Consider the following 21244-nt stretch of genomic DNA (forward strand, 5'->3'; position numbering starts at 1 on the left):
AGTTATGATAGCAGTTTCTGGTCAGAAGCCACACAGGTTTTAAAGCAACCCACAGCAAAGGGAATGACACTAAAACGGGAATTCCACAGCAACTGGAAGGGGTATTAATAACTTCATAAATTATCTTCCTGGCAGAATCCGAGAGAGAGGTTTCAGATTTGATTCTCAAGGCAGAGGAAGAAACAGGCTTTTTCAAGGTGTTGAAGTCAGTGGATACAGGGACCAGAACTTGTAAACAAATGGTCCAGTATTCCACTACACAAACATTATGAGAAAGAATGAGCGCTCCAGATGAAGACCACATTGCTGGGACAATGGATGCAAGTGATTCAGGGGTCAGGGATACTTGTACATTATGTGGGTGTAATCTGAACACCAGTTTTATGGCCACAGTAAAGAACTGTTTTAAATTAATAAGTAAATGGGGAGATTCAGCATCAGATCACAGATTTTGCAGGTACATTATTGACAAAGTGTGAGAGTGTGCATCAGTGACAGAGAAGGAATTGCTGTCAAGATATTGGCCACTCTTAAATTGAAGTACTACTTCAAGGGACATTTCACCGTTGTGTACTTGGATCATAAGACATTAAGCCAGAGATGCACAGGTCGCTGCCCACCCCTCACTGTTTGTTTCTGTAATTTTTTTTCTCGTTTTTCATTTCCTGCCAGGAAGGAGAGAGCAGGCATTTGTAGAACTCAACTCTTTTGAGTCACACCTGTCTACCTGGCATTGGGATATGGGGACCCAATGCAGAATAATAACTTGTCTCAAGGCATGTTATTTTTGAACATAGGCTATTACTTCCACTTTTGTCCTTTACATTTGGTATATTGTTTCTGCCACACCTGTACAAATGAGTAAAAGGTGTCAAGGAGGATAAGATCATAAGGGGAGTGTGCAAGGACTTGTGAAGAAGGCAAATTGAAATCCTAACTGCATATTGATAAAAAGGAGTATTGATATGAAAGATCATGAGATGTTGAAGAAATTTTATAAGATTTGTAATGGTATCTTGCTCAAAAGAAAAAAAAAACAGAGGAGAGTGATGATTGGAAAATATGTTTCTGTGAGAAATACACAGATGAGTTGGTTATGTACGTTTATGGAAGCTATGGACACCATGGTCCGCAAAAGTGTATAAGGAAGCTACAAAAAAGTCTACTTTTACAACATGGCCGGGAGAGATAGGAAGCTGTTTGCAACATGATATATCTAAAAAAGTAAAAATAACAAATAAAGCCATCAAGGAAATATGCAATATATTATTCTTGACAAGATGTTAAGTTGCAAATGGATCTGTATGAACCTCAATCAAAATCAAATGGAAGATTCTCATATGTTCTTGTGATTGTTGATATATGTTCAAAATTTGTTGAACAATATACACTCAGGAAAGCAAGAAGTGGGTAAAATGTTGGAAAATCGGAGAAAGACTACTCCCCACAAAGAGAGAAACCAACAGCATTACTGACAGGTAATAGAGTATAGTTTACATCGAAAAGGTGAAGTCATTCACTGGATGCGTGGGAATAAAGAATATTAAAATATCAGTTTATGACCCAGAAAGTATCTCTGCAGAAAGAGATGGATGAGTGTATTTGTAATGTTGGTGTATAGTATAGGTCTTATGTGAGTTATTACTTGGCAAGGTCAACTAGTTACCCAGTAATAGTGGGAATTATCTTTATCACATGACTAGATACAGTCACATTCAAATTCAAAGGAGCAAGCATTAACTCTGTGAGAAAACTGTTCCATCTATGGGACCTGATTTTAAATGGTACCAGAATGAATAAGTCATTACCTGTTAACAAGAGAACATTAGATTTTTTACAAAAACATGGAACATCATAATTAAAACAACCAGTTGTTTATTTGGACAAACCATGGATTCATACACACTACATGGTGTGCAAATATTTGAAAGTGACAGTGTGTGAAGAATATTATCAAAAAACAGTGCCAGGAAATGTTTCATCATTATGACTGCACAGTTTTGTTTTGGGTTGACTTCATCTCTATGGCTCTAATAGAAACACTTCGGACTACCATGTACAAACAAACAGAAAAAAAATTAAAAACACATATAAATAACAAATCTTTAACATACTGCAGTGCTTCAGCAACCGTGAATATTTTCAGACAATAAGAAATTCTGTCTTCACTTGCAAGGTAATTTTTTGTTTACCTAGGTTTCAATGCCAATAATGGTTTCTTACTCTACCACCAACAACCTTCATAAGAATTTAGTCCATTCTCTTGATAAAGGTACTGATAAATCATCACTATCAGGTGTATATAAGATCACTTGCACTGAATGTCCCTGTTATTACATTGGCCAGACAGGAAGGGCCCTGTCTGTTAGGTTTAAAGAGCATCTGCCAACTAAAAGCGGTGATGAAACATGAGGATCTTCATTTGCTGAACATCTTGTCCAAATGGCCCATGCTCCCAAGCCTCTAAAAGATCAGAACTTTTGCATAATGAAGTCAAAGGATGTAAGTTAGACATACTTGAAGAATTACAAAATTTTAAACATCTTATTATTGATACAGAAAATTTAGTTAATGATCAGCTGCAACTAAAAAATAGAAATTATTCTGAAGGATTTCAACCTTTACTCCAGTGGAGTTGACCCATGGTCCGCTTTGAATGGTCGATGCTGTTTCCTATCTGCTTTGCCCCTTTATTATAGTGCATTTGTACATTGTCTCCATATATTTTGTAATATACTGGTAATGACACCAGTTGCAAAGGGGTGTCGTAATTTGCCTGTTTTATGTTCAAGATATTTCATGCTTTGCACGCCCGTGTCTCCCCCACTAATGTATTAGTTACTGGAGTGGGGTTTCGTCGTCTTATTACAATATTTGAAAGTAAATTTTCTTTCTCTGACTTAGTAGTTAGTTCCTAGGAAAATTCTTTAATGTACCATACCATAGGTAGGCATTTGTCCATTTGCAGAACTGCTTCCTGTCGCATTTTGTTTGCAATTTATATTGCGCCAAGTAATTTTGAGGCAGCCTGTCTCTAGCGCTCGTGCAGGCACTTGGCAGCTGGCCGCGCCGCAGAACTGCTTGCAATGCCGATTTTCCTTGTTGCTTACGTGTGATCCTTATCCTTGGCCCAGCGTAGCTCCGTCTAAGTTTTTCTTATTGTTTTTAGTCATGACAGACATAATCTTATGATTATGTGTCTTTATTCTGCATTAGTTTTATTCTGTGACATGGCCAAAGTTTGGCTATCAAAATAATTTAATTTTTGTAAGTATCACGATTTTACTTATTAAGAAATCATTAGATTGATGATGAATTTCAATATTCAATATATGTCCGTATCGGTTAATTTATAGGTTCTGAAGAAGATACTGTTATTGGCATCGAAACCTAAGTAAACTAAAAAAATTTTACCTTGCAACTGAAGGCTGAATTTCTTATTGACTGGACATAGAAATAAGGTCAATCGAACACTTGGCACTAATTAAGAAACACTGAAATTCTCACCTTGCAAGAAAATGGTTCCATTCCTACTGCCACAACATCTAGAACTAAATTCTATACAACTATTCTGGAATCTCACAAAGAATAACTTACATTGTCGCAATAAGTGAAGCATCTTGCACTCTTACCCAAAAAAATAAAGGCTCATAGTTCCCTGTGACATTAACTTTTACTGCTGAAAATTTGGAAGACTAGAAAGTTTATGTAACATATCCAAAAAAGTGTGTAATGACTACTGGATGACAGATAATTTGACATACAATGAAACTGAAAATATAATACAATCAGTTGGCACAGATTCATACAGAGGCAGGATTACCTCCTATGACAAACAGCAGACTATGAATCAACAGACACAGCTGTGGAAATTAGCAATATCACCAGGGAACAGAGTTTTACAGATACTGTACGGCGAGATGTATTGCATGTCCTTTTACTGTTCTTGTTCTAAATGGCTACTTATTCAGTGTACTGATGTGCAACACATGACAACCGTCCATGTAAAAGAGCACCTGAATGTACACTGTTACTAACTCCGTTCCCTATTTCTCTGATGTAATCACAACGGTGCTGCCACCTTGGCCTGCTAACCAGTTCTCTTTACCAGGTAGTACATTGTATGTAAAAAAAAATATGTTGAGGGTTAATAATAATCAGATACAGGCCAAACTGTCTTCTTCCAAAAGTGACTTAGGGAAATCATGGAAAACCTAAATCTACGCTGTTGAGGCTGTTAGTTCTTTACTAGTGCCGACCATTGCTACACATGTGGAATATTTGGAGATGATGACATATGAAATGGAGAATTTGAAGAAGGAAAGAAGCATGATGCGTGTTTAACATTCTTCGAATTACTGGCAAACAGCACCTTGGAGTATCAGATCTGTAGATGGTCAGCTAGTCAGATCAAAACTGGTCATCATTAAATTAAGAAAAACAGTGATCCATTATACCAACAGACATCACAGTTTCCCGAGACATGTCACCAATTATATTTAACACTATGAATGTAAGAAGGATGAAAGATTTAAGTTTAACATTGTGTCAACAGTGTGGTAATTAGAGACTGAGCAGAAGCTCGGCTTACTTAAGGATTGGGAAAGAAAGGGAAATCATCGAGAAGCTAAATCTGGTTCGTTGGATGAGGATTTGACCCATCATCATCTTGAATGCAAGTCAAGGGTGCTAAACACTGCACCGTCCTGCTTGGTGTTTAACATTATGTTGACAATGAGTTCAATAGATACAGAGCTAAAGCTTGCCTTGGGAAAGGAAACTAGTTGTGCCTTAACAAAAGAACCACCCCAGCATCCACCTTAAGTTACAAAATCACGTAAGACCTGAATATGCATTGCTGGATGTATTACCACTGAGCCCCTTCTTTCGGCAACTGGGGAAGCAGAATACTGTCAACGTATGGCTTAAGATGATTAGGCTATCATATTATGAGACTGTGTCTAAAATAAAAAGAAGTGAATAGTATACCAATTACTCTTCTTTACATAAAAAATGTCACTTGTTGCAGAAATAATGGTTTTTGCATGTTTGTAATTCCTCTGTGAAGTGGTTTTTGTGCGTTGTTCCCAATAGAGATTAATAACTTCCTAACACAAATGAAAATAAACAGACCAGTAATTTTTGATGTCAAATATCCTGAAATTATGGCTCCTACATCTGGAGATAAAATTTCAGTTAATGTTAGTGTATATTTGCAATGACAACTTGATGTTATGAAACTACATCAGCAGAAAATATTGGCTGTTGAAAGCACAGGTACCTAAATACCTATCCATTGTCATTATGTTTTTCATTTTCACATTTACAGTTACTTTTAATTATGTAATAAATAAACATCACTGCATACTTTTTCCGTTCTCAGTTACTACATGGGTCGTCCTGAAATAGGTTGTCAGGCTGCTTTCTTCTATATAATACAAAATTCGTTCAAATCTTAAAAAATTTACATATATGCAGCCAACTATAACTAATTATATGAGATGATAAATGGTATAGAAATGACACAGCTGAAAATGTCTTTTGCATAAATATGACAACATCAAAAAATTGACATTTAATCCGAAGGCAGCGTTGCCTTCATAAAACAGCAAAAAATAACATTCTGTTGCACAAACAAGAAGATTTATGTTCTATAAAAATATTTTTGAAGTTGCTCAGATATGGAAAAGCTACTCTAATGAAATATATTCACTTTTGAAGTTACATTCAATATACATAAACTTAAAACAAATACCACAACTGAAAAACAAATTTACCATTAACTTAGTTCCACTGCTTGAATTCTATCCTCTCTCACAGTCTGCATCTTTCTTGGGACCAATGACTGCAAATTATTCATCCCAGCTACACCATTTTCTTACAATTTATTGTGACATATAACTCGCCAAAAAACAAATTTATCTTTACTCTAGAAATCAATCTATCCTTTCCTATATTCACTTTTAAGTAACACAAAAATCTATATGGTGTCAGCTTCCACCAAAAATTTACACAATAATATTATCTTACTAATATTATTCTTGAAAACAGAAATGCATACTCTATGGACCAATGACAAATTACTGAATGGCAAGAAAGATATGCAGCAACAAACAGAGACTGAAATTATTTCAACAGTGACTACACTGAAATAGTTTCTCTACAGTCTATTTTCACAGAAACTTTTAACAAACATTGACTTATTTATATTATCCAATACTGGCTTCCAGGTTAACAGTTGCTAAAACATACCTCAGTAAGTGTCAGTTGAGTATTTTGTATTGAAGTAAGTCTTCTGTCTTCTTCACTCTCACTTATTTGTTCATCTGGCTGTCATTATAGGCTGTGTGTGAATTTGATTAACCTCAATAATTTTTATGTAATTTTTGAAAGTGAGGGTCACATGGTAGTCTCCATACATTCCTATTCACTGTCAGGAATTGCAAGCTGTAACTTGAGCATGGAAATTGCCGGTATATACAAAGAAGACAGAAGAAAAGCTGGCTTAAGTACCCTCATTTGATCACATTGAGCATTAAGGCTAACTGGAGTCAATGACGTTTCAGAGAGCTTACATTAACTTCTCTCACTAAAAACCTGAATGTTGAGTGCACTAAGTAAACACAATTACACCTTCTCAAAAAGCTGGAAAGCTGCTGTCATTCCCACATATAGCAATATGTATGTTCTACAGACTGTTGTCATAAGCACATGACAGGGATACAGCCAAATAGGTTGACGCAAGAACTGTGAATTATGACCTGATCTGGTGAGGATCATTACTCTGAATTACAATACATCAGATATAATACATTTGCAGCTAATAATGGCACAATCAAAATACTGTCAATAGTTTACTGCCATCAAGAGTGAATACTTCAAACACATAATATGAATTCTAGCAAGTCCACTAACATTAATCCGATCATCACTTATGTTTGACATCAACATGCAGTAATCACGCACAGACGGCCAGTGGCAGCACTAGAAGAGAAGGGTAGATAAAACGTAGTGGAGGGTGATATGAAAAACAGAGCAGTAGGTGTCATAATGTGGAAACAAAGCAGTTTATCCAAAACCCAAAAGGGCATGATCATTGGCTTTCAGGGCACAGCTGTAAGCATTTCTCAAATGGCTAAGTTTGTAAACTGTTCATATACGGCCTTGTTAAATTTCTGTAAACCGTGCGTGGCAAATGGCGCCAATTCAAATGGGTACTGAGACACATGCAGTGCCTGATGAGCCACAGATGATGGGGTGAACAATGGCTGTGGAGACGTGTGTGGGTGAACAAGACATGCAACTGTTGAATATTTGACCACCCAGATAAACCATGGGGTACTGGTGTGCAAATTCTAGCCTTCATCGCTGATGAATAGCAGTTGGCATGGGTGCATGAACCTGATGGCTACTGTGGAGGTCCATACATAGGAACGTTTGCTGAACAGTACTTCAGGAGACAGAGGTTTTTCAATAACTACCAATTCGATAGTTATCTGAAGTGTTGGTGCATTTCGCTGGCTTTCTAGCAAGGCAGTGAAAATATGACAAATCTGAAGAGCAACAACACTCGAGGATCGCACTACCGCTATTAATGGAATATCAAAAATGTAGCCAATGCCTAGATTTCACCAATTTAATTGTAACAACTTTGCCTCCAGTGTATGATCTACCAGACTGGTCGAGTGTAAACAATGAAATTACATTAATCTGAAAATCCTTTGTGCAAAATTTGTAAATGTTACATTGCTTGGCATTAGAAATTATGAAAGGAACTATTTCGCGTAGCATGGGATGCATCTAAACAAATGTGGTAAAAGGGCTCTTGAGGAGATATCTCTCATTCACAAAACAGAGATAACTCTTAATTGTGCAGGGCACTCCTCCACAGGAAACTAATAGAATTGAGCGATTTCCATAGAATTTGGTCCAAAAGTGACAAAATAATGCGGGAATGAAAGGTACAAAAACACCTATGCAGTTACCAGAAACGTTGACCAATGTAATATCATCTCCACAGAAAACTGTTACGGTGGACTAATTAGTATAGGAATTCGTCTGAATACAGAGACTGAAATCAGGAAGAAAACACTGTGAATACAAATTTGCTTAGAATGTCAAATCCAAATCCGTCACAAAAAATTACAAATCCAGTGATTTAAATTCACTTTCCCAAAATACAGACACAGCTTACAGATTACATATTATCGAAATATCCACTAAATAACAAACAAACAGGAGTGAAGTCTGACATTATCAGGATAGGAGACAGTGGTCTTAATGTAAATAATTCAAATTTAATTTTTTCAATACAAAGACTTTTACTGACTAGAATGCAATTTACATTAGACAATTAAAACATGATAACTAATTTTGGTTGTGTACGCTTCAGGAAACGTACTTATTCTCAAAATAGAACAGATTTTGGGATGCACATAGGGAAATTGGGGATTTATTCTTGTATGAGGAAGGTCATTGATAAGATCTTGAATGAACAAAAGGAGTTCAGACAGACAGATTCATTTTTGCCCCACTTCTTCCCCCACAGAAACATAGAATTAATTAATGATTCATCTGATTTGTGATCACACTTCTTCCAGCTCTTGCACTGTGAGTGCACTGCTGCTGCCCATCATCTACCCACACCTGCACACAATTCTTACAGTGGAACCACTTATGCTTTATGTGAGGTGGCGCCCTTCATCATCAATTATCATCTCACTTTGATTGATGGTTTTGTGTTTCAGTAGAATATGTTTAGAGAGTAATACTTGTAAATCCTGTTATGTGTAGCTATAGAACAAGTGGGGGTTTTACATTTTATGTATAGCTTTCATTTTATTTAATATGGATTCAATTTCTAGTCATGTTTTACTATACTTAATTTTACTCTAATTAATCAGTCAGTATGTTCTCTTGTATTTATGTTAAAATTCATTACTTGTTCATCTCACACTATGTAAATGCATGTAGTCGGACATCACCTGTCAAGTCTTGTTGATTATTTCTGTCAGGCCAGCACAAGTCCTTGCACAGTTCAGGTATTCTCATAATGGGAACATCTTGTCAGTCGGACACGGCTGGTTTCATTTCATTTCCAATAACAACAAGTACATATAATGTAAAGCAAGTACATATAATGTAAAGATGAGTGTTTCATGTGTTAGCTGGATTACTCTCATATGAACAAAGGTGTGGTCATCATCTTATTTTTATGACAGTTTTTAACACCAGTTCATCTCTGAATGTTACTACATGGTGTTTTACAGGTGTGGCACAGTTTTTAGTTCTTGTTGCAATTGTGTAAATCTTTCACACTGTATTACCCCCATTTTACAAATGCTTATAATAGATTATTGATGCAATGTTACTTATGCTGCTGCTTTTCAACAGAACAATCAATTCTGAAAGCTTAAATACAGCCAAACAAAGAAAACAAAAGCCATTTCAGAAGAAAAAGATGTTGAAGTTTTTGCAAAAGCAAAAATTCCAGTTAAACAGTTCCCTATCAGCACTTTTTCTAAGCCACTTTCAGAGAACTGATAATTTGTCTTCACTCATGTAGTGTGACAAACTTTTAAATTTGTGCATCTAATCATTTACAAACAAAGAAAATTGATGCGAATTTTGACAAAAATAGCTACTATGTTTTCGGGTTCCTACTTATAAGTGTAAAAGTCACAAATGAATTTATATGCCATGAACTCAAATGGTCACAGAAACCACAGTTTATTGGAGACAGTTTCATATAAACATCTGTACTGAGGCTTGGCTCCAACACAGTGATAAACTTAGTGAAGAGGGAGTTGTTGCAGATATTGAAGAGTCAGAGTTTGTCAGAAGTAGCAAAAAGAGACGACGACTTATACTCGGACGTGCTGAAAGAGAATTTTGCAATTGCTTCGTTGGGTTGTGCTCATTGTGGGGGTGGGAGGGTGGGTGGGGGGCAAGTTCACGTAGCTGTTCAAAAGACAGTGATCACATTACACAATTTCACATTACATTTTATTGTCATTTCAGCTACATATCACGTATCACAGATTTATTTTTAATGCAATGGAAGTGATCTTTGTGATTATCAGCACTGTTTACTCAAATAAATTGCACACTTTCTCTTTATATTGATATGTGAATGTACCATAACTGCCTCTGCTCATTGCTATGAAACACGCCATGTTTTCTGCTCTCTCACCACCACTTAAAACCGGCTGCAACACAACTTTTGTGTTCCCATCATACTTCATCGTGAGCACTATCAACATCATTCCACTAAAGATGTATGTATCAATACTGCCCCTAATTAGCCTCTTACCTACTGAACTGCGAACACTGCATTTAGTGGGACACCACACGAGACTCCTCTGCACTAAAACAAACTGTGTGGGTGGTAATAAGCTGATAATGTGTCACCTGCTCTATCTTTTTTGAAATTTCACTGACATTACACAATACTTTCTCACACAGTTGTCTGAAGACAAAATGCTACAAATGTATGCCAACAGCCATCTGAAAGAATTATTTAGTGAGCAAGCGATATCCACTCATTTCACACTACCATCATCATCTGAAATAATCTGGTAGGAACTACACACACATTGCCCAATTGAGGGATACCCTAACACAACACATCCACAGGAATCAACCACAATAGCTGCAAAGGCCTCCCAGAAAATGGTAGCCCAGTTTCGAGCCAGCTCATACATCTTAAGTGGTATTTCCAATACTTCATGTGATCAAATGAGGATTGATACATTCTGAGTACCACATACAAGCCATAGCTAAAGCGATGTTAAACCAGTTCTTCATATTTTGTGTCACATAGTGAGTAACTAAGAGGGAATTGCAACTCTGTACTGACACTGGCATGTTTAGCTTGATCTGTCTTATATCTTTCATGTGGCACAGTTTATTGCAAGGTGTTTCCACACATTGACACATCTAACTAAAAAGCCATGACTAAATCACCTGTTCTAAAAATGAAATGAGATACAATAATTCATGGGTTGTGGGCAGGAATATGGTAATGCATTACAAGTTTCAGGGCTGTAATGGCATCTATACACTTTGTTACTTTTCCCCTTTAGTCTTTAAACAGTTATCCCTATTGCCAATTCATGTCGCACTACATCAGTTTTGCTAGTCCACAGCTGTCTAATTCTGAAAGCAGAAGCTGGTAATGCAAAAATAAAGGTGGATACTATGAGTGAAATATGTGCTACTTCTGGAAGAAGAAGCAGGAATAAACAGTTTCCTGTTTCATCAGGAAGATTTGAACACTAGTGATGTGTTGGCTGAGGACTCAGGAAGTGAATACAATGCTTGTAGCGAAGATGACTCAGAAACCAGTGATACAGGAGAATTAAGTGCCAATTGTTTTCTTTGTTGTAAATAATGTGGGATGTTTTTTGTTCCAGAAAATCTCATTTCTTTCCAAAGACATGTTTTTTTCAATTCATAAGAAAAACAGTATATTAATCAGTGCTTAGTGATGAACTTTAGTTCTAGATATGACAGAAATTATGTTTTGCTAAGTATATGCACAACAATTGTGTGGGTTACCAAGTCTTGCCAGTGAGTTAGCTACGTAATTTGGCACATTGCTGGGATATTAATATCTGCGTAACACACTTCTCCACGTTTCTGAGGTACTACAAATGAAATGTACGAGTACTGAATACAATACAGGGAAATTGGTGGAACACAAACGGCACCTTAAATGGCACAGCAAGCAAGAGAATGAAATTGAATGGAGGAAAATAAACAAAAGCTTATGCAACAGTGGTAAAATATGATGATCTTAGAATTGTATGCCTTACAAACATACTAGATGTAACAGTAACAATAAAAATTTGTATTGGCAAATACCTTTTCAAATTAATATATACATTTAGGTTTTTAAATAATATTTGGCATCTGTTTCATTACAGGAAGGGAGTATCGATACACTAGGCAGCACCTTCATGAGAAAAGATTAATGGGAAAACTGTAATCATAAACTAAAATGTTTTGAAGTGGTGGGTACAGAAATCAGAGGTATATTATTTACAGAATTCTGGCAACGGGTAATTATGATCTCCTAAATGCTTATGTCTATGGTCGATTGTCAGTGACATCTGTAAAATATAGATATACTCAAAGGGTGAAAGCAGCAGGTGAAGCAATAGTATCCAATATACTGTTTCGAAAGGTTCTAGAGCAACAAAGGTACGCAACACAGCATTTCTTAATACACATGGGCTTCAGGAACCAGGCGAACAGCAGAGAATTTGGCTAAAAATATATGAAAAGGAATGAGCCCACTGCACTAGATAAAAGAAGGAAGAACATGTTCACAGAGGTGCACAAAGATTTTGTGCTTCAGCATAACAACAAAATTCTGACATTTCAATGGCACAATGTTGACAAGATATACACTGGCCATGAATTTGCAATGAGCAATATTAATGATGGCTACCAAAACAATTTTTGCAGAGTGAGAGACATTAATCCAGTCTCAATGAACAAATACAGAAAAATATATCAATCACTTAATATCTGTTTCAAACATCCCAAAAGTGACACTTGCAAAGAATGCAATTCATTTCATCTCAAAATTAGGGAATGCAGATTGATCCAGGATTCCGTTGCATTGAAGAAAGTGCTTAAAGAGTAAGAATATCACTAAAGGAAGGCAAAAGCCAGGATATAAATTATAAGAAATTCAGAAAATTTGCTAAGGATGATACAGATACAGTCATGTTAACATCTGACTTACAAAAAGCTTTTCCTATTCTGAAATTGAGTACTGGACCAGCATTCTATTCAAGATAGATTTGGGGGTATGATCTCAACATACACAACTGCAAAAATGGAACAGGCTACTTTTACCTCTGGGGTGACTCCACTGCTTGAATAGGTCAGAGGAGAGAGTAAGCTCCTGAAGAAACACTTTGAGCCATTGGGCTTGTTGCATTCTGAAGTTACTTGGTTGCAAGTGGGTGTTTTGAAACAACAGAATATCACTTTCCCATCCCAGGCCACACAATGCTATCTTCTGACCGACATTTAGGGCAAGTGGAAGCTTATGTTACAAGACATGTACAGTTTGTGTTCTCTCCTAAAGAGTGGCTGGAAATTTTAAAAATGGCCAGACACAAGAAACATTCTGCAGCTACACAGACGCATCAAACAGATTTTGTACTGCTCAAAAACCTAAGGAAAAAATTCACATTCCACATCAAAAATGAAGAAGTAAATTCTACAAAGTTTAAGGATGCTGTAACCTTTATCATCACAAAGCCTGATGTTCTGGAACTTAAGGTAAAGCATCATTACAGTGGGGGAGAAGTAACAGGAAATCTTTGTCATGGAGGACAAATAGGATGCCTGTGATCATCTCAATTTTCAAAGCAGTACAACGGCTAGAGAAAAATTGAAGCTAAATTGAAAAATATAGCAGCTTTACAACAATATATTTTATCCAGTGAGTACAATAACTACTTTGAGAAACTGCAAAAAAGCAAAAAACCTGAAGGAGAGTTGGACAAAGATATCAATGGAGATATGTATATGTCTGACAGGGAATAAGTGTGTTCAAATGTTTCTGTAAGGAATTAGTATCAGATGAAACAAGTGTTTCTAATAACATGTAATAACTCAAGACAGACATGAATAAACTGCTCAGTATTTCTTTCTTTGTACTAAATGGAATCATGCTTCTGCAATCACATCAAATAAATGCTTTTGTAATACTGACGACGACAAATTATCCACTTGAGTCACAAGGATTAAATAAAAGCCAAAATGTACAAATACAAGAATTTTAGAACTTAAATTTATACCTACATATCAACAAACCACTCATAAAATAGAGACATAGAAAACTGAATCAAGTAGATTGCATTAGATCAAACATGTGTAGTTAAACAAAGAAAAGGCCAATGATATCTGCCTCATACTACTGAAAAGTAATCTGTAAAGCTATTTAGGGATAAAGTGAGATAGATATTACGTGCAGGAACACTACAGAAATGACATACACACCTTGAATCAACTAACAACCATTTGTTTACACATGAGATAGAACAAGAGAGAAATAAAAAATATTATGCAGGTCAGTAACAGTAGTCACAAATAGGAGACTGCTATTTAAAGATTAAGTTTAAGTCTGCCATTCTAAATAAATAATAAAAATGTAGAATGATTACAAGTGTTGAATAACTTAAAATTTACCACAGTATAACTCCTCGAAGAAGTGATACTGAAACTTATTTCTTACATATAATTAACAACTAATGTCATCTCTTTGGTACAGTCAGTGAGATTATACTCACACTAATTACAACTTGCTCACAGCTACAGAGGCCAACTACAGAAAAAAAATGCTGACAAAAGCAAAGTTTCTAAAAAATGTGGGTTTTATACAACACAAATCAGGTACACCGTAAAAAAAAAATTTAAAAAAAAATCTGCTGTCACAAAATATGCAACAACAGATTACATGTAATTTATACAAAATAAAAATTACACTTTGAAAAAATAAGAATGGCAAATGTTATGCTCATAAAAGTGAAAACACTTATCAAACAACAGCATAGAGAAATTCACATAGATCTCTATTATGCAGTCACTAGGACCGGTTTCTAACAAGATGATTATAATACCTTCTCATTGGTTTGTTAATCCTATTAATTAAAACCACATCAATACTGATGTCATCAGAGAAAGAATAGATCACTACCATAAAGAATGGAGCACGCATATTCTGAAATACATATGCCCTTCCATTAGCTATTATGTGTTATGCAACACTTCTATATGATGCCTTTCTTACGATTGCCTTATACATTTGGTAAAAAGGTATGAACACCAAAGTTATGTCCACCTTTCAATAGCTATTTAATGGATGCTGCATATCTTTCCAATACTTAGACTTACAATACACGGACACAGACGTCACTTATTCTGTATATATTTATTTTAGACTATCACAACAAATAATTTCTTGAACATAAATATTAACATTGACACACATAATATATCAATATATGTATACTTTTGTACTGAATATCACTGAAAAGATTTCAAGATTAGTTTTCAGTCTTCATTCACACTGTTACCTGAACATTTTGTACAATATTACTCCATTCTACCTTAGATGGTACGAAGTAAAATGCTGGCGAAATTTTGGATCCACAGGGACACTGACAACCTGTAAAAATATTATTATGATAAGTATACTTAATCTGGTTGTTATAAATCAATGAGAAATAGCAAAATCAATTAAATTTATAAAGTTGTGTAGATTGAAACTGTGTTATGGCACAAATAAAAAGTGAAATGTAGTTTTAGACAGAAGACATATATTCAAAATTATAACATGTTTGAAATGTGTAAAATAGCTGTTCCAGCTTAATACAGCATGATGAATAACACACAGTAGGCATGCAGACCATAGAACAGTGTGCGAAGCTGGTTAATGGTGGTATTTACGGGCTCCATAGGAAATGCTGTTTACAAAGCTATTCTGAATTTCACAAGGCTCTGAAGAGAACTATTGTCTCTTTGAAAGCTAACCTGCAACTCAACCACAAAGAGGACACCCCTCTGATCTGCAATTCAGTCTATTTTTAAGTTGAGGCTACTACAAGTAATCATGCCTTTGACAAACTGTATATGGATCTCACACACCTGATTATCAAGCATACACAATATCTTCTGCATACAGTACTCAGTAATATCACCCTTCTAGTTGCCGTAGTAAGGTGGCCTCACAAAAGAACTGAAAGTTCTTCAGTATTTCATACAACATCAAGAAAAAAGTTACACTGTCCTAAGAGCAAATGTGAATCACAAGGTACTGTTCACATTAAAAATTCTCTGTTAAAGCACAACAGTCACCTGGCCAAAACAATAACATTTTTCATTAATATACAATGTCACAGGAGAACATATGCTTTGGCATGAAAATGTGAAAAAAATATTCATTTCTGGTGGAGGATTTTCAATAGGTTTCCACCTGTAACCACAGGTATTTTTTGCAACACCACTACAGAACCATGTCTGAAAGTGTGTGTATTCATGGTGTTTACACAGAAACTAATTCTTTTTTAAGCAACTTTGAGGAAATAATTTAGTTAAAAAAACAGCTTATTATTTCACAGCTTGCAGTTTCACGTCACTAGTTGATACTGAAGTAGCTATATTTCATTGATGGATACAGTTATAATATTGCTTTGAAGTTAACCTTTCAGACCCACTGGCTACAATTAATATTGTTTTGAAATTAACTTTTCAGACTCATTGGCTACAATTAGGTACATTAGATTTTATACTGTCTCTTAGTTGTTACAGAAATTTTTCCCCAGTGGAAAAATCATATACACATTTCTGAACATTCAATCTTTTTATCAAGTGTTCTCACTTGTTGTTCACAATAAAATTATTAAGTGTAGCAGCTTGTGCCCATCAGAGTACATGGAAGTGGTTGGTTAGTTATATTCATTGTATAAATGAATGATGATGTTGTTGTTGTTGTTGTTGTTGTTGTTGTTGTTCTGCATGATAATTTTTGAATGATCAGTTTATTTATTAAAACAGTGACTAATTAATTGAAAAATGTAATAAGTAAACCAAAAGTGATAGAGAGCTGAAATTAGTTTCAATAAATACTTTGTTCCCAATACTATGAGACATGATTCATACAGATTTTTTTCCCGGGAAACCAAACTATGAAAAGTCGTAGCTTTTCGTGAATTGCAAAATTACGTTTTGAAAATATGAATAGTCACAGGATGTTAACCGTCTTGAGAAATGATAAATTGGAAGACCTGCTAACAGTCAGCTATGACATTAATGCATGAAATTCTTAAGCTGTCAACGTATTTGTACATAAAGGTGAAACAAACTGAATTTTCTGGTTATTCTGAAATTATTTTCTCCAAAACACCCATCCTAAATGTTCTAAAAATTTCATGGTATGTTAGTCAGTAATTGTACTTAGGGAATGTACAATCAAAGTGGGCAATACTCATCTGTGCAAAATGTGAAAATTTTTTTAGGTAGACCTAGCTCTACTGTCAAGGTAAAAAAAAATCATGATCAATTTAAATATTTAAATTCATTGCTGATTTTAAGCAAATGTCTTGCAACACTGGTATTCTGAATCATAATTATTAGTTTACAACACTTACAGTGTGTGGGACAACAATTCATAACTTTATTCAAAAGCATTTTATAACGAAAAGGAGATAAAGGATATTTATACCCACTTTTCTTTTTATGAAATTATTCACAAATTATTATTGTCTTCTGTCATGATTTTACTTCTTCATGACTTTCCACAAATTAAAATTGCCTACAATGTACCAAGCAACACTGCACTGCTGAAAAGAGTTCAATCGTTTCTTCCATCTGCTTCTTGTTGAACCTGTATAGCTGAGCTGAATTTTCACATGGACAAGGATGATACAATAAGAGCAGTACTTGGGTAATGGAAACTGTACACTGCTCTTTTAATGATGGCCATTTGAAAGCATTAGCAGGATGGACCATGAGGTGCCACAAAGAAGAAGGTTCTATCTTCCAGCTCATGAGACACACTTACAATCTGTCCCACCCACCACTGATTGTCATACACACAAGAAATGAAGCAGCTCACTACAATGTCTTCCCATGTATACTGTAGTCCCTGCATTTCATGGAGAACTGTTTTTGGGATGTATGTGTCACTCCGGGATGCGACCCAGTAGCGACTTGATTTAATTACTATCAAAGGATTCATAGCAGACCACTCTTTCTCTCTTTTTTTAAACTGAATTTCCTTAATGTACTTTCATTTGGAATTAAGAGTTTCATGTTTGTTACTAATGTTGATATGGTGTGTACAAATCCAGTAGCATCTGTTATACCATCAACAGCTTCATGCTCAAGATTAAATCTTGTTGCAAGATGTTTACAGTGACCTCCTACTCCATCACATGCAATTTTTCCATGACCTGTTGCTGGAAATATCCATTTTTGTCTTAATATCTGTGTGTTGAACAAGCTCATAAAGCTGAAAGCGGTTTTTAGAATGAGGTGTTGCACCGTCAGTCACATACACATGTTCAGGAAATGCATGGCCTCTAGATGCTACATCATCAATTATCATGCTGACAGCATAGCATGCACATGCACTGTCATGAATGCAATCATCACTGACAACAGCAAAACAATGTGATGTTCCAAGGAAGTGAGCAACACATGAATACCGATACCTGCGATGTGTGCCAGTGGAAATTTTGAATTTCATTCTGAAGAGCAACAGACCAGTTCTCAGCAAAGTGGAAATGAGGAACTAATGTGTCAGTATAGTGGGATTTGGCTGATTTTACTGTGTCTGTCTCTGAATCCTCCAGATATGACAGTTACCCAATGCCTAACTTCTGTAACAAACTTCTCTGGCTCTGCTGTCTTCTTTGCCACCTCTCCTTCCTGCCACAATGCATAGATTACATCACTGTCAGTATCCTGAAGGTGTAATGCTTCAACACCAGGACACATTGCACACTTCTGCAGCCAACATTTCTCTTGCGGCTCTTGACATATATACAAAAACACCAGGTCCATCTCTGTGTACTTCTTTCCTATGACACTGCTTATGGTGAAACCATGTGCATAATTCCTTCACTGACTGGCATTTTACCCATTTTGGTCGCTAGGAGTAGAATTTTGTGAGACCAGTTTTTAAATTCGGGTTCTCCTTTTTCATTAGGAGATATGTGGTTAGGACTTTGCCTGCTGCAATCTTTGACATCACTTTGGTAATATTCCAGAGCAACAGGAAGCATATCATGTAGCAACGGATGACCACAGTAAGAATCTGGGCATGCCCAAATATCTTTTTCATTCTTTATTTTACGAGCTTTTGAAATCAAGAGGAAGTGGTATGTATTTCTGTATCTGTTGCTTACAGTAACTACCTGGCATCAGTGTCAGTAACTGTACTGTCTCAGTATACGTGGCTGCTGAGATAGCAGTATTTAGGTTTTGAAACCGCACATCACATTTTGTGTTTATATCACTATCTTCAGATTCTGCAATCAGTGCATCTACATTATACACTTTACTAAGTTTTGGAGGTGTTGCTTGTGTAAAACTTGTTTCAATTTCTTTCACTTTTTTCTTTCTTTTTTTACAGTCTGTTTTCATCTCGTGCATCTTATGTTTTCTGGACTTCTAACGAGGGGTACAGTAGGGGCTACAGCAGAAATGCTAACATTTAATGCATCAAAAACTTCACACCCAGCAATATAAACATCTGCACTGTCTTCTTCAGTTTCACATTCGGGTGATGGTGATGGTTCAGGTGGGTTGTCATTAAAATTTCTTGTAGTGAGTGTAGCAATTCCTGCACTATGGACATGATGCTAATACTGTCACTTGAGGACCAAGATATTTCTGCAATACCTCTAACAGATTTCCAACAACTGTGAAGTGTTTTTTACTTTTCTTAAACACCATCATCTTGTGTCTTTATTTCATAGTCCACACACCTCACTCTTTCAATCCTGTATTTCCTCACTGACACTGTACCTAACAAAAAGTTCAAACCAAACACAAAACTTTGTGCAGAAACCATTATGTTCAAGTTCTTACTCGTTTGTTATAAACACAAGAGTGTTGGAAACATTGTTGCCAACATGCATATCTTAAACTAGAAATTCAGTGATGCGAATATGCAGAACGTTGAAAATTTGTTTAACACTTTACACAGAAAAATATTGCCCACTGCGTTTGCACTAACTACTAACATATCAACCTAACAATATTTTATGTAACGCTCGAAAGTTTTTGGATGGGTATTTTCGAGTAAATAATTTGTAAAAATGCAATTATTTTACATTTTTAGTAATAAATATTTGCATAATATAGATAGTTGGAGCAGAGAAGATGCTGTTTACAATTACATCAGTAGTACCTGGCAATATGACAGAAAAGATTGCGTTCTGTGACTCCAAATTTGAAAAAAGAAAAAATATTTTAATGGAAAAATTAACTTAAATATCGTATTTTCGTCTTCAATTTGTAGTTAAAGGAAGCCCATAAGTATGCAGGTGTCAACCAAATTTCGACACGCTAAGAGGGAGGTTTAACACAAAACATCTGCTATGTCTGTAGTACTTTTGGTTTAGTAGCTATTTTTTTCTCTACTGTTTTAACAATTATTTACAAAATATACATTTTTCAAAGGGCCATACCATTTACAAAAATTAAGATAAAACGAAAATACTTTATTTCTTAACACTTATGATATAGAGGTCTAATATATACTTTTTCCAGAGAAATTCATGACCACGAGTTGACATGACATGTCTGATTCGAGATGAAATCACAAAGAATTAAAATATGTGCTTTTCATTCTGAGGCAAAAATAAAATGTGTTTCATCTCGGCAAAGCTGTGGTGTCAAAATGTAACAGTTCTCATTTTAGTACCTTCCTAAAGTTGATGTGCTGCACAAACTTTTTTAACACTAGTTTATTTTTAATTTGAGATCTAACCCTCTTGCATATAATTAAATTTTTCCTCCTTTCTTCCCTCCCATTAGAAAGTAAGTTAATAATAGAGGTGTCTTTCCCTGGTGAAAGAACATCATGAATGTGATGACTGCAGGGAATATTTTGCTATGCTGTGAGGTGTTCCCCACCCCAAGCCACGGTGGCTATGCAGTGGATTACATTCTGCTGTGGGTGATCTTATAAATCCACTGCATTGACATGCTGGTGTCGTCAGAACTGTCATAGCAATTTCAGCCATGAAACAATCACATCAGTGTGGAGAATGACCTAACAAGTAGCACCATGAGCTGAGTTTCAGTTTTCTTTCTCCATTCTGTCTCACTTCATATCCTCTAAGACTGGGATGTGCTTCTATCTTCCACAACTGTTATACATCTTCTGACAATACCTAGGCATTTTGGCCTTTTCTCAGCACTATTCCAACGAGAGTTTTCCTTCCTTTCTTCATTTCACATGATCTGTGCAGACCATGTCTCCAAACAGCTGTGACACATTGTAGAATACAGCTATCACACTTTGAGTATCAATGATGTCTTCATCAACTGCACAAGGCATGTCATGTACCTCTCTCATGTGCATAAAAGACACATTGAAACAGGCCCCTGCAATCCACTGCTGTAGGGGGTTCATCTTACACCATTGGGTGGCAATACCCACACCACCACAGGAAGCCAGATTCCCATCACTTCACTGCCTGCAACTGTG

At 35.8% G+C, this 21244-nt stretch overlaps 1 protein-coding gene across 1 annotated transcript in view; it reads right to left on the reverse strand.

Moving 5' to 3' along the window:
- Nucleotides 1-3671: 3671 nt before the first annotated feature.
- LOC126298559 (dual specificity protein phosphatase MPK-4-like) overlaps nucleotides 3672-21244 on the reverse strand; it is a 132909-nt gene continuing 115336 nt past the window's right edge. Inside the window, exon 9 of the mRNA XM_049989918.1 lies at nucleotides 3672-15190. Coding sequence (XP_049845875.1) covers nucleotides 15087-15190 — 104 coding nt within the window. The 3' untranslated portion in view covers nucleotides 3672-15086. The remainder of the gene's footprint in view (nucleotides 15191-21244) is intronic.

Source organism: Schistocerca gregaria, chromosome X (genome assembly GCF_023897955.1).
Source record: "Schistocerca gregaria isolate iqSchGreg1 chromosome X, iqSchGreg1.2, whole genome shotgun sequence".
NCBI classification, from domain to species: domain Eukaryota; kingdom Metazoa; phylum Arthropoda; class Insecta; order Orthoptera; family Acrididae; genus Schistocerca; species Schistocerca gregaria.